The sequence below is a fragment of the Urocitellus parryii genome, chromosome 7, assembly GCF_045843805.1.
Source record: "Urocitellus parryii isolate mUroPar1 chromosome 7, mUroPar1.hap1, whole genome shotgun sequence".
Taxonomy (NCBI): Eukaryota; Metazoa; Chordata; class Mammalia; order Rodentia; family Sciuridae; genus Urocitellus; species Urocitellus parryii.
The window spans coordinates 74508674-74525675 of record NC_135537.1 but is presented as its reverse complement, the minus strand read 5'-3'; the positions used below and the strand labels follow the sequence as shown (position 1 = coordinate 74525675).

The window sequence follows — 17002 nt, the reverse complement described above, 5'->3', positions numbered from 1 at the left end:
CATACTAAAAATTTTCAATAAAGTAGAGGAGTATATTTAAAATTTATTATATTCTATAAATAAATGTTACTCTTTTATTCATACTTTCTTAACATAGAGATTTATATATTTAGTCAAAGAACATACTTTTTACAATTAACTTTTACTAAATATTAATTTATACTCTTGATAGAAATCAGAATGACAATCTAGATCTAATTGTACTGTGTTTTGATTGGTTATAGACGGATGCCTTCTTCCTAGAAGCTGTACACCTTGGAGATTTGTACAAGATTGTAATTGGCCACAATGGACTTGGCCCAGGTAAGTCTCCTCCACAGAGTTAATGAAGGTCTGGTTCTACTCTATTTATGTGAAATCTTATACAAGACTTGAAAATAATGTGTGAAAGTTGTAGGAAACAAACTTCCAAGTATGGACTATGTGAAATAAAAATATTGGCCCCAAATGTCTTTTAAAATAGATGTGTTTCTCTTCAAGATGACATAGGCTTGGTTAAGTTGATGGATAGGCCTGGATTGCTAGAAAAATCGATTCAAAGAAATAGAAGGAATTTGGGATTTGTATGCGGTGGCAATAGCAGTGTTCGGCACACCAGTGGAAGCAGCCGTAGGGTCACTTGGTGGTGATATCCCTGGAAGGCTGGTGATTGTCCAGTTGTGGTACCTTAAGGTTGCCTGGGTGAGGAGGCCTCAAAGGTGTTTCCTGCTGCCACCTTGCTCATATTTCATCCCATGTTTCCTCTCAGCTTTGTTAGAATTCGTTTTCCTTAAAGCAGCCATGACATACACAGACTCCATTGACAAAGCAGAGCACTAAAAGGGACAGACCGAAAAAGGATAAAAAACAAACAAAACAACTAACACAATAACAAACTTGTTGACTAAAATGTGTCAAGGTATGATTTTCATGTTAAGAATAAAATTTTCCGGCTGGGGTTGTGGCTCAGTGTTAAGGCCTTGCCCAGCATGTGTGAGATCACTGGGTTCGATTCTTAGCACCACGTATAAATAAATGAACAAAAGAAAGCCCAACAGCATTCCTTTGCTGAGCGTGGTGGTACATACCTGTAAATTCAGCTCTCACAAGTTAAAGGCTTTCCTTCAGTAAACCCCCGCCCCCCAAAAAAAAGAATAAAAGAAATTCATTTCTTATAGCTCTGTGGTTCTGGAGGTTCTCTAGTCTGGGAAGTCAAGATGAAAGTGAAGGCAGGGGGGTGGGAATATGGTCCATGTGAGACTGCTTGGTATTTAGGAGGCCCAGCACAACAAAAAAATAAAAGCAAAAAAGAAAGAAAGAAAATGTAGGCACAAAATTATACGTGTACTGAACATGTGTATACAATTTTTTTTGTTATTCCTAAAATGATATAGTATCATAACTCTTCATATAGCGTTAACCTTGTATTTAGTATTATATCTAGAGATGATTTAAAGGATATGGGAGGATATGTGTAGGCTTCACGTAAATACTGTACCATTTTATACATAGGACTTTCGCATCCATAGAGTTTGGCATCCTTGTTGGGTGGTGGTCCTAAAACCAATCCATCAGGGATAACATGAGATAAGTCTCCACTTTCTAGATTTCCTTCAGAAGGTGATGGGGAGAAAATTCTTTGAACAGATTTAAATGAATAGGAATATAAAAATAAATTTTCTCCTTTAACCCTGTGGATTTCTAGTATTTTCAGCATAGAGAATACATGACTGACTATTAGGCATAATAATGTGATTTATGAAGTTCAAAGGTATATTCAAAACCTCACTTCCAGTGTTGTTCTGTAGGAATCCCAGTTTTCTCCTACTACACTCTTAACATAAAACACTTCTCTTACCAAATGAGTGGGATTTTTGTTGTTGTTTTCTTCAACAGAAATTTCCTGGTGTCTTACCGCTTAATTCAATTCTGACCCTATCTACCTGGGGTTAGTTACCCCAGAGTTTAAGGGCTTAGCTCTTTGAGACTGCCCCTATCTCACATGCTAATTTCAAGTCTGGGCCTCCAAAATATCAGACCAAATGTTTACAATCAAATGGTTATAAATTGTGGATTCCCTGGAGTCTCTTCAGTGATTTGCTAGAGTAACTCACATTACTCAGGGAAACACCAACCTTTACTGGTTTATCATAAAGGATATTATAAAGGATACAGAAGAACATCTAGATGAAAAGGAACAAGGACTCAGATATTTGGGAAGAATCTATTCCAGGTACCTCTCCTTCCTGGTAACTCTGTATGTTCAGCAACCTTGGAAGCTTCCTAAACTCTCTTCTTTTGGATTTTACGAAGGCTTCATTACATATGTATGATCAGTTAAATTATTGGACATTGGTGATCGGCTCATCTTTCAATCTTTTGTCTCTGTCCCGGAGGTCTGAAAGTGGATTTCTCAGGAGATCAATCCCCATTCAGGGGCTCTATACTACAATCATATAATAGCATATTAAAAGATCTCGCTTTTGGAGATTCCAAGAATTTTAGTGTAGAATCTGTGTGCCAGGAAACATGGAAGAAGAACAAAATACACATCCCTTATTATAAATCATAATATCACAAGTGATTAAAGAATGAATAAAAGAAGAGAATTTGTGAATTGAGTAGATATTGTTACTATAGAGGTTGATGGTTATTTTCTTTTAGGACTGGAAACACATAATTGCAGAAAGTTATTCTGGTTGCCTTGCATCTAAATGTGACCTGATGCTTTTCTCTGGAGTCTTTTAAAATTCTACCCGTGTTCTCTATGTTAGGCATATTAATTATAATGTCTTGTTGGGAGTTTCCTTTTTGATCTTTCTCTTTGGGATTTTGAATGCTTCCTATATCTGGATGTTCATCTCATTTTCAAGTTTTAGAAAATTTTCTGTTATTATTTCCCTAAAGAGGTTTTCCATTCCATTAGCCTATATCTCATAACCTTTCTCAAATTTGATGATTCTTAAATTGTGTCTTTTAAGATTATCCCAGAGTTCTTGTATATTCTGATCATGATTACTTCTTTTCTTTTATTCTGTCTGAATGTTCAAGGCTTTCCACTTTGTCTTCCAGCTCTGAAATTCTATCTTCAGCCTAGTCTACTCTATTAGAGAGTTTCAATTGAACGTTTTATTTGATTCATTGTATCTTTAATCCAGTATTTTTGTTTGGTTATTTTTTAATATTTCTGTCTCCTTGAATTTCTCATTCATGTCCTGTAATGACTTCCTTAATTCACTCAGTTGTTTTTATGTGTTCTCTTGGAATTCATTGATCATTCATAGGAGTCTTTAAAATTTTCTGTTGATATTTCCTCCACTTCAGCATCTTTGGGGTCAGTTTCTGGTGAAGTATGAACTTTAGGAGATGTTGTGTTACCTAGTTTTTAAGTATTTCTTGTATTCTTGTGATGGATTTTATGCATCTTTTAGGAAGGATTTCTCTTCCTCTATTATGTGTTGACCTTTTTAGAGTGTAGACTTCTTTTGCCAAAGTGTCCTTGAGTAATCTAGGTGAGACCCCCCCCCCATAAGTGTGGTATCCATAGGCTTTGTGTTTTATTATTATTATTATTATTATTATTATTATTATTATTATTATTTTGGTAATAGTGGATGTCTGTGAGTGGGACCAGAAGATCTATCTATATCCTACTTGGGGTCTGGTCATTGGTTTGGGTTTTTGCCTCTTTTATTCTTTGCATTAAAGTACAGTTGAAGTTTGTGTATGATTTATTTGTATGTAGAGCAAGGTGTACTATCTTTTGTCTAAGTTCAGTTCAGCAGCAAAGTCTCTTCCTTGTAAATTTGTCGTGTCCTCGTAGGTTCTCAGCACCTCACAGAATAGAGAGAAACAAACAATCCTAACAACTGATGCAAACAATATGCAGCCTTAAAATAAATGCCCAATTCCTACTGTGAGATCTATAACATTAATTCCCTCAAAAGCAGGAAAGGGGAGGTCAGCAATTGTCAATAGCAACAAAACAATCAACAACCATGAAGTAGATCTGGCTTTAAAGCATATACAACAGGTGTTATGTTAACCACAGCAGTAATAATGGCAACCACATGAATGGTGAGGGCAGGAGTTATATAAATCAATTACTTCCAAGAGATGGGGGAAATGTAGTTAAGAGAAAGGAATATGTGATAAGAAGGTAGAAAAGAGTTTACAGTGTTCAAAAGGTGACAGATAGAGGGATGTCGTAGTTTATGGTTATAAGGAAGGAGGAGGGAAAATAGGAAAAACAATGTAAAGGGAGAATCAAGGAGAGGAATCATCTCCAATGAGGTAGTCGAAATAAGAGAATAGATGTTAACTGCCTATGCCCAACTGTCCTTTTCATTTCTTCTTGGGCTATAAACAGAGAGGGGATGGGGGAATAAGAACACAGTTTTTTTTTAACCCCTTCTTCTTTTATTGCTCAATAAACAGCCTAAGACTGAAGCAGGTTGAAATAACTCTCAGCTTCCCTCCTGTCCAGTGTAAGGTAGGGTGGAGGGGGAGGTACTGACAGTTGGAGTTCTGTTTGCACAGACCAGATCAATGCACTCCCAGGGTGGGACTGCAGCAGGGTTCTATGAGTGGAGTTCCTGTGATTGGTGCTTAGGTCTAATCAGGTCTTAGGGTATTTTTTTTTTTTTTTGGTATCTTCTCTACAGAGACTAGATCAACAGACCTGTAGGGCCCAAAGTTGCCTATCTCTGCTGGGATTCTGGATCTCAGGAACCTCCAGGAAGTCTGATCCTGGGGCAGGCGAGCCAATCCTCCATACGCTCTGCTGCCCCCAAAGCCTTCCCAGGCTTAGTCCCTGAGTGGATTCTTATCCACCTCTTCAGATTTCCAGCCCTCTCCTGCTGATCACATGAATGGCTAGACTCAAAGAAAATGCTGAGTTGGGCTCCCTTTCTTTTTTTCTGACTTGAATACCCCTGGGTACAATCTCTCGGTGCCTATTTAACTCTCCTCTGCTGAGTACACCCTAGGCCACACGGTAGGCACTTGTTGGTGCAGTATGGCAGCATTTGCTGTGATCTCTAGGATCCCACAGCAGTAGCTACAGCGCGGCTACCTCAAGATTACTGATGCCTGCAGCTTTCTGCTTGCCAGTTGAGAAATACAGAGCACTTTTCGTACACCCATTCATGGTGCAGCCTCTGGATCAGCTAAGTAAGTTCAGGCTGCTTTTCTGATCTTAGGATTTTCCTTACCAAATCTTTTCAATGGGTTTTCCTCCCTCTGTGTCATTCCTGTGTTTGGTGGACACCCATCATGTGTCTTACGGCTTAATTCAATTCTGACCCTATCTACCTGGAGTTAGTTACCCCAGAGGTTAAGGGCTTCAGTGTACTTTCTTCTTTGTTTAGTGCATTCAAATTTCTGAGTCTTTGTCCAATACTGAATTTTAATGAAATGCCACTTTCACCTGCCTCTCTATGAAACAGTACACCCGCTGCTTGACTCCCAAGCTACAGAGCAATTAGGAATGCAGGCTTTCTCTAACCTGTCATCTTGAATCTCTAATTTTATATATTCAAATGTAATTTTATGAATAATACAGAGAAATTTATCTGCACCTTTTACTCAGTTTCCACTAATGTTAGCATCTTACAAAGCTGTAGTACAATATTGTTACCAGTATGTTGTTATTGATACAGTAGGACATAAAATTATACTACCTCGATATTATGTTTCTCTTCTTGCCTTTTTGCTACATCCACATCCTTTCTTCTTCCTCCTTCTCCTATCCCTTGTTATTAACTTCTGGCAACTGTTAATCTATACTTTATTTCTAAAATTTCTTGAGAGTTATAAAAATGGAATTATGTATTATGTAATCTTTTAGTTTTGGCTTTTTTCTTCATAATTTTCTAGAGACTCATTCAAATTGTATTTATCAATAGTTGATTTTTTAAAAATTGCCTTTTGTACTCCAAAGTATGAATTTCCCTCAGTTTGTTTTTTTTTATTTCTTACATACATGACAATAGTGGAATGCATTACAATCATAATTATCCATTCACAGAACAATTTTTCATAACTCTGTATATAAAGTATGTTCATGCCAAATTATGCCATTATACATGAGCTCCCTTATTTTTTAAAAATATTTTTATTTGTTTATTTTTAGCTGTAGTTGAACACAACATCCTTATTTTATTTATTTATGTGTATGTGGTGCTGAGGATCGAACCCAGAGCCTCCCATGTTCAAGGCGAGCGCTCTACTGCTGAGCCACAACCCCAGCCCCCCTCAGTTTGTTTAACCATTCACCTATTGAAAGACATCTAGATTGCTCAGTCTGCAGCTATGATGAATAAATCAAAAGGCCAAGGCCAAAATATATGGAATGGGGTGGGTTGAGAGGAAAAGAATTGTGGTCAAGTAATGTAATATTTTGTGAGTGATATTACTTAGTGTTATTTGAAAACCACACTAATTCTACTCAAGAATTCTGTTTCCAGAAAGGTAGCCAAAAGAATTGGTAAACATAAATAAAATATTATGATCAAAATTGTGGATTTATTAGGCATAATACCAAATTTCCCTATCTCATAATAGGAAAAATTATATATATTATATATATAATGTTAATTATTAATTACTTGGAAATTAAAGGCAAATATAGATTAAGAAAACCAATTTTGCAAATACAGAAATAGAGGAGATATGATTTAACATCAGAATGGAATAAATTACTTAGGTGTTTTGGTTGACAGCTCAGAGTGAGTCAACTATATGAGGTGATGAGAAGAAAACAATGTGAATTATCATGAATTCAGAAGCTGAGTATCTGGTTTCATAATCAAAGTACCTACTTGATTCTAGGTCATGGTTTTAGAGGGACTTAGATCTGAAAGCAATATAATTCTTGAAGTTGCTTTAAGTTTTTTTTTTTTTTAATTACCAAAATAGACAAGCTACCAGCTAACATTATCAAGAGGAGAAAGGGTGAAAGCACAAACATACAAAATGAGAAATAACAATGGAAAGGGAGCTGTTAAAACAGGAAAAAAAAATTACTAGAGACTTTTTAGGCCTCTATGCAGGTACATTTAAAAAAGCTCTGATGAAATATATAATTTCCTAGGGATGCACTGGTTACCAAAATTGACAAAGATATAAAGTTTAGATAGGCTAAAGAAGAAATAGAGAAACTTATTAAAGAAATATTGTCCAAGAAAAGGAGCAGGCTCAGATGATTTATAGGAAATATATTCTATGTGTTACCTCAGTACACAGAAATGTTACAGAACTTTAAAAGCAATGGCTAATAATATTTAGGAAAAATGTGGGAATACTCATGTATAATGTCAAGTGAACAATGTAGATACATGTCTTGGGTCATCAATGCTCACTAGCTGGAATAACAAATCACCTCAAATGCTGAGAGGTTTCACGCAGCACGGGTTTGTTTGTTGTTAATATAGCAGTCTGATGCAAGCTTGAAATTCTCTCAGGCAGCTATTCTTGGAGCAGTGCATCACAGCTCTGGGTCCAGTCAATTTGCAGAGACTTCAGGTGCTCTCTGGCTTCCAAGGTCCCCACAGAAGGTGGAGCTGGTCAGAGATTCTTGAAGGATGTGTTTCAAGGCTAGGTCTGCAAGTGATGTACATTGTTTTTGTTTTCATTCCTTTGGCAAGAAATGAGTCATGGATCTCTACCTAATTTCAAGAGAGACTGAGAAATGTAGTCCATTTTTTGTTTATATCTAGACAAAGGAAACAATGCAGTAAGCACCTGGCTTCTGTGTACCACAGCAGAGCAACAAACTCTTACATGGCAGGATCCATATTTATGACATATAGAAGGGCTGTACATAGGCATTGAAAATGTATAAAGTACCTATAGTGTTGTTTTTTTTAAGTAGGTGCTAAAATTTTATATTATTTCAATGCCTTTTTTGGTCTATTTTTTAAAAAAAACCCAATCCAGTATAAAATAAACATTATATTAAGTAATGAATAATATTTTGAATATTAGAAAACCACTCATTCTGTGCATTATATTAAGAAAGTAACACATTCAGTGGAATTTAATATTACTTTGTTGACTCCTATTCTTTCTGCCTAATTCTTGCAGAGATAGCTTGGATTTCTTTATGAACTCATCTTTTCTTGTTCTAATTTCAGTCCTGGGTCTTTCTCACTTATGGGGGAAAAATGTAGACAATATATTTGTACATAAATACTTTTAGATGAACTTATTAATTTATAAAGTGTTATTTTATAAAATATTTTTATTGATGAATTATAATTATACATAATATTAGGATTTATTTTAATACATTGTACCTGCACATAGCATAATTTGGTCTAATTCATTCCCTCATTTCTCTCTTTCTCCTTCTGTCTGCCCTTTATCTAATTCCTACTTTCTATTCTCCTGGTCTCCCTTTTATTTTTATGATAAGGAACATCAGTAGAATTTCTCTGTAGTTTCCATTTATGAGAGAAAACACGTGATCCTTGATTTTCTGAGTCTGGTGTATTTTACTTAGTATGATGTTTTCCAGTTCATTTTTCTGGATAGAACTCCTGGAAAAAATGACATGACTTCATTCTTTATGGCTGAGTAAAACTCCATTGTGGATAGGTACCACTTTGCTTTGTTCATTCATTTATTGACAGACAACTGGTCTGGTTCCATAACTTAGATATAGTGAATTGTGCTACTGTAAACATGGCTATGCATGTATTCCTATAAGTATGCTCACTTTAATTCTTTTGGATAAAGACTGAGAAATTGTTTAGTTGGGTCATATGGTGGTTCCATTCTTAGTCTTTTGAAGACAGACTCCACAGTGGTTGTACTAATATTCAGTCCCTCCAACAATGTATGAGTGTTAATTGTCTCCCAAATTATCACCAGCATTTATTATTTGTATTCTTGATGATAGTCATTCTAACTGGAGTGAGATGAACTCTTGATGTGGTTTTGATTTGCATTTCCCTGATTGCTAAAGATGTTGAACATTTTTTCATATATTTGTTGGCCATCTATATATTTTTTTTATTTTGAGAAGTGTCTGTTTATTTCATTTGTGCATTTATTGGATGGGTCATTTTTTGGTGTTAAGTTTTTTGAATCATAAATTCTGGATATTGATCCTCTGTCAGATGAGTAGTTGGCAAAAATTTTCTCCCATTGTGAGAGCTGTCTCTTCATGATTTTATTTCCTTTAATGTGAAGAAACCTTTTAATTTGATGCTACCCCATTTATTAATTCTTGTCATACCATGCTGTTTTGTTAGAATAGCTCTGTAATATAGTTTAAAATTGGGTATTGTGATGTCTCCAGCATTGATTTTATTGCTCAGAATTGCTTTGGCTATTCTGAGTGTTTTATTCTTCTATATGAATTTTAGGACTTTATTTTTTAAAGTTTTGGGAATAACATTCTTGGTAGTTTGGTGGGGTTTGCATCAAATCTATACATTGCTTTTGGCAATATGACCATTTTAGCAATATTAATTCTGTCTGTCCGAGAATGTGGGAGGTCTTTCCATATTCTAATGCCTTTTTAAATTTCTTTCTTTGGAGTTTGATAATTTTCATTGTAGAGGTCCTTTACCTTTTTGGTTAGATTTGGTCCTAAGGTATTTCTTTTATTTCATTTTGTTTTTAAGCCTATTGTGAATGGGATTGTTTTCCTAAATTCTTTTTCATTGAACTCATTATTAGTGTATATAAACGTTGTTGTTAATTTTTGTTTGTTAATTTTTTATCCTGTTACTTTACTGGATTCATTTATTAGCTCTAGAAATCTTTTGATAGGCTTTTTGGGTCTTCTAAATATAGGATCATGTCATCTGCAAACAGTGATAATTTGACTTTTTCCTTTCCTATTCTGTTTATTTCCTTCTCTTGCCTAAATGTTCCAGCTAAAATTTTAAGTGCTATTGGATAGGAATGGTGAGCATAGACATCCTTTTCTGGTTCCTGACTTTAGAGGAAATATTTTCAGTTTTTCCCTATTCAGTATGATGTTGGCTTTGGGTTTTTCATATATAACCTTTATGATGTTAAGGTAAGTTCCTAGTATCCCTCATTTCTTCAGTAGTTGAAAATGACTGGGTGTTGAATTTGGTGAAGATTATTCTACATCTCTTGAGATGATCATAGGATGATTGTACTTAATTCTATTTGCTTATTGATTTGCATTTGTTGAAGCTTCCTTGTGTCTTTGGAATGAAACCAACTTGATCATGATTTGTAGTCTTCTTAATGTGTTTCTGAATACAAATTACTAGTTTTTTTATTAAAGATTTTTTCATTTATGTTCATCAGGAATACTGGTCTGTAGTTTTCTATCCTTGACATGTCCTTATCTGGTTTTGGAATCAGGGTGATACTGGCTTCATAGGAGGGTAACTTTCTATTTCACAGAATCAGGAGAATTTACATTGTTCTTCTTTAAAGGACTGATAGAATTCAGCTGGGCTTTTCTTTTTTGAAAGAATTTTTATTAATGCTTCAAGTTGATTGCTTGTTGGTGTGTTTATGCTTTCTTGGTTCGATTTTGGTAGGTCTTATGTGTCTAAATTTATCCATTTCTTTTGGATTTTCAAATTTATTGGAATATAAGTTTTCAAAGTAGTTCTTAAGAGCCTCTGGTTTTCAGATGTCTGTTGTGATATCTCATATTTATCTCTTATTTTGCTAATTTGGGTCTTTTTTTCTGTTGGTTAGTTTGGCTAAGGATTTATCAAACTTGTTTATCTTTTCAAAGAATCAGCTTTTTGTTTCATTGACCTTTTGTATTACTTTTCCATTTTATATATCATTAATTTCAGCTTTGATCTTAATACTTTCTTATACTGGTTTTGAGTTTGATTTGTTTTTGTTTTTATAGAACCTTGAGATGCATTTTTAGCTTTTGGGGGGATATTTTTGATTTTTTTTTTTTGTAGGATATCTTGTTCTTACGTTTTCTCTTAGATCTTCCTTCATAAAATGTCCCAGAGATTCTGATATGTTGTCTCTACTCTCAGTTGATTCTAGAAATTTTAAATTTTATATTCTATTTTCATCTTTGTTTCATTCATCATCCAAAAGTATATCCTTCAATCTCTTTATAGATATGTAGTTTCCATAGTTGTTTTGCTATTGATTTCTAATTATATTCCATTATGATCTGATAAGATGCAAGGGTTTATGACAATTTTTTTAATTTGTTAAGACTTGCTTTGTGATCTACAATATGGTATATTTTGGAGAGGATTCAATGAAATTTGAAAAAAAATGAATTTTGCTGTTATTGGATGAAATATTCTATAGACACTTGTTAGCTCAATTTATTATATATTTTTAGGTTTAAAGAGTTTTTTACTGATTTTATGTTAGGATGACCACCTATCTGTTGGTGAGAGAGGTGTGTTAAAAGTGCCCTGTATTATTGTATAGGGGTCTATCTAGGTCTTTGAGTAGAGTTTGTTTTAAGTAACTAGATACACCAGTGTTTGGGGCATAAATATTTATCATTATTATGTATCTTTGTTGAATTTTTTTTCGCTTTACCCTTATAAAGTGACCCCCTTTGTCTCTTCTGATTAATTTTGGCTTGATGTCCCCTTTGTTGGATATGAGAGTAGCTACTATTGCTTGCATTTAGGCTCTATTTGCATGGAATATCATTTTCCATCCTTTTACTTTCAGTCTGTGGCTGCCTTTGCCTGTAAGATGAGTCTTTTGAATACAATATGTAGTTGGGTCTTGTTTTTCAATGTACTCTGCCAGTCTTTGGCTTTTAATTGAAGAGCTGAGAACAATAATGCCTATCATTGTATAATTATCAGGACCAAATTAGTTCACATATTCCAAAGTTCTTTGTGAACTCAAGAGAAACACACATATGAGATAATTATGACTCATGTATTCCTCAGTCAGGACCCATCCCAAGTAACAGACAGAGACAGGGTTTCTAAATAACTGTTTATTTTTATCTGATCAAAACATTTATTTTATTTACATAGACTTAGTCCATATAAACTTTAATAAGCTTTAATAATTTTCTGGAATTATAAGATACTACTAACTCATCAAATATATATTCTCTGGAAGATTAAGTTCAGGATTATCAATATAGTTTATAAAATCAAGAGCAATGGAGAAATTATCCTATTTTCATTTATTTGGAAAATCATATTAAAATATTTATAAAAGTATGAAGTTTTAAAATAATGCTGTGCTTGTTGCATGTATAAGACATATGTATGTTTCATATAGTTTACTTCTGTTGTAATTTGCTTTTATATGAAGTACTAAAGTTTTATGTTGCATAAGACTTTTTTTGTGTGTCTGGAAGTAACAAGTAATTTCTCAAAACTTGAAGCAATCCCTGGACCATATATATTCACATTATATTTTTCTTTCTTCAATTTGTGTTTAGGAAACGGCTGGTTTCTTGATGATGTTGTGGTCAAGGATCCCACAACAAATCGTGACTATGCCTTCTTTTGTCACAGGTTTGTGTGTTTTTACATGGAACAGATTATAATTAGTCAATTTTATGTTCATGTGCTTTTGAGATCTAGGTAGCTTATTGAATTATTCCTGGTAACAGATGCTTTGTTGAATCACTTTTATGAACATTAATCTTAGGGACTTGTGCTTCTATGGAGAAATGTATCTATTATGTTTATTATCATTCCTGATGATATAAATTTAATGTTTATTAGTAAATTAAAATATATTTAATTTTTTTTTATTTCCCTCTACACATTAGTAAGGAGAGTGAAAATCTCTGACAAGAAAACATACTTTCTTTTAAGTTGGTCCCAAATTCCTTTCAAAAATAACAAATGTGCATGCTAAATTTTGCATTTGGCTTGTAAAACGTCAATGACAGTGATAACTTGTTGTCCATAGGTCTTGACATTTTGTTATTATGCCAGCAGTGGTGATAGATTTGTCTTTTTGAAAACACTTTTTGCCTCTTTCTATATGGAACCAGTAATAACTGACTGGAATTGGAATTGTAGTTGGTGCCGCAAGAACAGGGTAAAATAATTGGTCCAATGGATGTACTGTCTGTGACCTTTTCAAATAGCAGGATGACTGATTAACTCCCCTGTGCATTAGGGAAAACATGTGATCCTTACCAGATGGCAGCTTCTTCTTCCTTGCACTCTTGTGGTCATTCTGGGATTTCCTGTTCCATTCTGTACTATTTTGCCTTTATCAAGTAGGTATACAGTACTCCTCCCAGATCCAGCTATCCAGTTTTTCTGACTAGAGTAGATATTCGCTAATAGTTTGAGTAAATATAAAGCCTGAAAATAACGGATGCACTTTTCTTTCCACAGATGGCTGGATCAAGGAGAAGATGATGGTAAAATTGTCAGAGAATTGTATGCCAGGACTAACAGTATCTTCTCTGCAAGTGAGTGTTATGTACAAATGTTTTTTTTTTTTTTTGGAAAATTATATTTTATGATGATGGAAGAAAGCATGACACTACTAACATTCATGATCCTCTCTTTTATCTTCTCAGGGAAGAAGCTAGAACTTCAGAGAAAAGAAACTGTGAGATTTTGCTTTGGGCTTTAAACTATTTAGTACAAACCATGTTCAGATAACTATTTGAGGTGTTAAAACAGAAGAGGGTATAATGTTTAGTAAGAGACATTACTTTGTAATTTCTTCTCTTGGTATTTTCTCACTTGGTATTTTTGTTTGTTTTATTTTTGTTTTTAGTGGGCTGCAGAAAGCTGGAAGTTTACGAAAGGAAATACCCTTCAGTTCTACAACAGGCTGACTGGAGGGTTCGTCCGTCTGCATCCAGATGGCACAGTTGATGCCCTTGGAGAGAAGACTGACAAATATGGTAAAGCCAGCAGACAAGCATGTGGTGCTGGGCAGGCCTGGGAGTGGAAGGATGGCAGGTTTCTAGGCATAGCATGATTTGCAATTTTACTCTTTCTTTTTTGGATGCCTTTACACCAGTATTAGGCCATTTAAATAATTAACTATCTGCATTACAAATGATCAGTAGACAACAGGCTTTAAATATGTGCAGACAGCATAATGCAGAACAATGTGCCATTAAAAATTTATATTTGGTATTAATTAAGTGAAGAATAAAATGTAGGCAGTTACCATTAACCATTCATAAAAAGCAGCAGCTATTGGCTCTTGATGGATATGATTATTGGGGAATTAAGTTAGTGTTCCTAAATACTGAGCACCCACTCTCTTCAAAATATCATGTTAATTTGAGAGGCAAGAAAGTAACTAAGATATTCTTCTCAATTCCAGAGATTCATAATCTAATGAAGAAAGCAAGCATGGGCAACAATTCTAATAGTGGTAGTTTGTAGCTAATGCCTTAGTAAAGGTACAAAGGGAAAATGAGGCAAAGAAAAACTAGATTTGATATTTAACATTAGCATGACATAAATCCATACTCATAGGATTAACAAAGAAGGAATAGACTGATTATGGTGGGTATTTGATTATAGACCCTAATCTTCAACTCTTTTTGAAATTTGGAACTTCACTATTTAATATAAAATTTGCCTGCTGTATCTATGAATGTAATTTTCCCATACTTTTTATTTTTTTTAATTTTATTTATTTATTTTTTATTGTAAAGTATTTTATTTTTTTCCTTTAATTTTTATTGTTGGTTGTTCAAAACATTACATAGTTCTTGACATATCATGTTTCACACTTTGATTCAAGTGGGTTATGAACTCCCATTTTTACCCCGTATATAGATTGCAGAATCACATCAGTTATACATCCACTGTTTTACATATTGCTATAATAGTGTCTGTTGTATTCTGCTGCCTTTCCTATCCTCTACTATCCCCCATCCCCTCCCCTCCCATCTTCTCTCTCTACCCCATCTACTGTAATTCATTTCTCCCCCTTGTTTTTTTTCCCCTTTCCCCTCACTTCCTCTTGTATGTAATTTTGTATAACCATGAGGGTCTCCCTCCATTTCCATGCAATTTCCCTTCTCTTTCCTTTTCCCTCCCACCTCTCACCCCTGTTTAATGTAAATCTTCTTCTCATGCTCTTCCTCCCAACTCTGTTCTTAGTTACTCTCCTTATATCAAAGAAAATATTTGGAATTTGTTGTTTAGGGATTGGCTAGCTTCACTTAGCATAATCTGTTCTAATGCCATCCATTTCCCTGCAAATTCTATGATTTTGTCATTTTTTAATGCAGAGTAGTACTCCATTGTGTATAAATGCCACATTTTTTTAATCCATTCGTCTATTGAAGGGCATCTAGGTTGGTTCCACAGTCTTGCTATTGTGAATTGTGCTGCTATGAACATCGATGTAGCAGTGTCCCTGTAGCATGCTCTTTTTAGGTCTTTAGGGAATAGACCGAGAAGGGCAATAGCTGGGTCAAATGGTGGTTCCATTCCCAGCTTTCCAAGAAATCTCCATACTGCTTTCCAAATTGGCTGCACCAATTTGCAGTCCCACCAACAATGTACAAGTGTACCCTTTTCCCCACATCCTCGCCAGCACTTGTTGTTTGACTTCATAATGGCTGCCAATCTTACTGGAGTGAGATGGTATCTTAGGGTGGTTTTGATTTGCATTTCTCTGACTGCTAGAGATGGTGAGCATTTTTTCATGTCCTTGTTGATTGATTGTATGTCCTCCTGAGAAGTGTCTGTTCAGGTCCTTGGCCCATTTGTTGATTGGGTTATTTGTTTTCTTATCTTTTAATTTTTTGAGTTCTTTGTATACTCTGGATATTAGGGCTCTATCTGAAGTGTGTGGAGTAAAGATTTGTTCCCAGGATGTAGGCTCCCTATTTACCTCTCTTATTGTTTCTTTTGCTGAGAAAAAACTTTTTAGTTTGAGTAAGTCCCATTTGTTGATTCTAGTTGTTAACTCTTGCGCTATGGGTGTCCTATTGAGGAATTTGGAGCCCGACCCCACAGTATGTAGATCGGAGCCAACTTTTTCTTGTATCAGACGCCATGTCTCTGATTTGATATCAAGCTCCTTGATCCATTTTGAGTTAACTTTGGTGCATGGCGAGAGAAAGGGGTGCAGTTTCATTTTGTTGCATATGGATTTCCAGTTTTCCCAGCACCATTTGTTGAAGATGCTATCCTTCCTCCATTTCATGCTTTTAGCCCCTTTATCAAATATAAGATAGTTGTAGTTTTGTGGATTGGTTTCTGTGTCCTCTATTCTGTACCATTGGTCCACCTGCCTGTTTTGGTACCAGTACCATGCTGTTTTTGTTACTATTGCTCTATAGTATAGTTTGAGGTCTGGTATCGCTTTACCACTTGATTCATACTTCCTGCTTAGAGTTGTTTTTGCTATTCTGGGTCTTTTATTTTTTCATATGAATTTCATAATTGCTTTATCTATTTCTACAAGAAATGCCATTGGGATTTTGATTGGCATGGCATTAAACCTATAGAAAACGAACTTTTGGTAATATCACCATTTTGATGATGTTAGTTCTGCCTATCCATGAACAGGGTATATTTTTCCATCTTCTAAGATCTTCTTCTATTTCTCTCTTTAGGGTTCTTTAGTTTTCATTGTATAAGTCTTTCACCTCTTTTGTTGATTCCCAAGTTTTTTTTTTTTTTTTGAGGATATTTTGAATGGAGTGGTTGTCCTCATTTCCATTTCAGAGGATTTGTCACTGATATACAGGAATGCCTTTGATTTATGCGTGTTGATTTTATATCCTGACACTTTGCTGAATTCATTTATTAGCTCTAATAGTTTCTTTGTAGACCCTTTTGGGTCTGCTAGGTATAGAATCATGTCATCTGCAAATAGTGATAATTTAAGTTCTTCTTTTCCTATTTTTATGCCTTTAATTTCTCTCATCTGTCTAATTGCTCTGGCCAGTGTTTCGAGAACTATATTGAATAGAAGTGGTGAGAGAGGGCATCCCTGTCTTGTTCCAGATTTTAGAGGGAATGCCTTCAATTTTTCTCCATTCAGAATGATGCTAGCCTGAGGCTTAGCATAGATTGCTTTTACAGTATTGAGGTATGTTCCTGTTATCCCTAGTTTTTCT

At 34.7% G+C, this 17002-nt stretch overlaps 1 protein-coding gene across 1 annotated transcript in view; it reads left to right on the top strand.

Annotated features, from left to right (window-relative positions):
- The window catches only part of Rp1 (RP1 axonemal microtubule associated), a 163758-nt gene that overhangs the window by 59754 nt on the left and 87002 nt on the right, over positions 1–17002 (top strand). The window contains exons 7-11 of the mRNA XM_077801313.1: positions 225–303; positions 12374–12449; positions 13290–13366; positions 13478–13509; positions 13681–13810. Coding sequence (XP_077657439.1) covers positions 225–303; positions 12374–12449; positions 13290–13366; positions 13478–13509; positions 13681–13810 — 394 coding nt within the window. The remainder of the gene's footprint in view (positions 1–224; positions 304–12373; positions 12450–13289; positions 13367–13477; positions 13510–13680; positions 13811–17002) is intronic.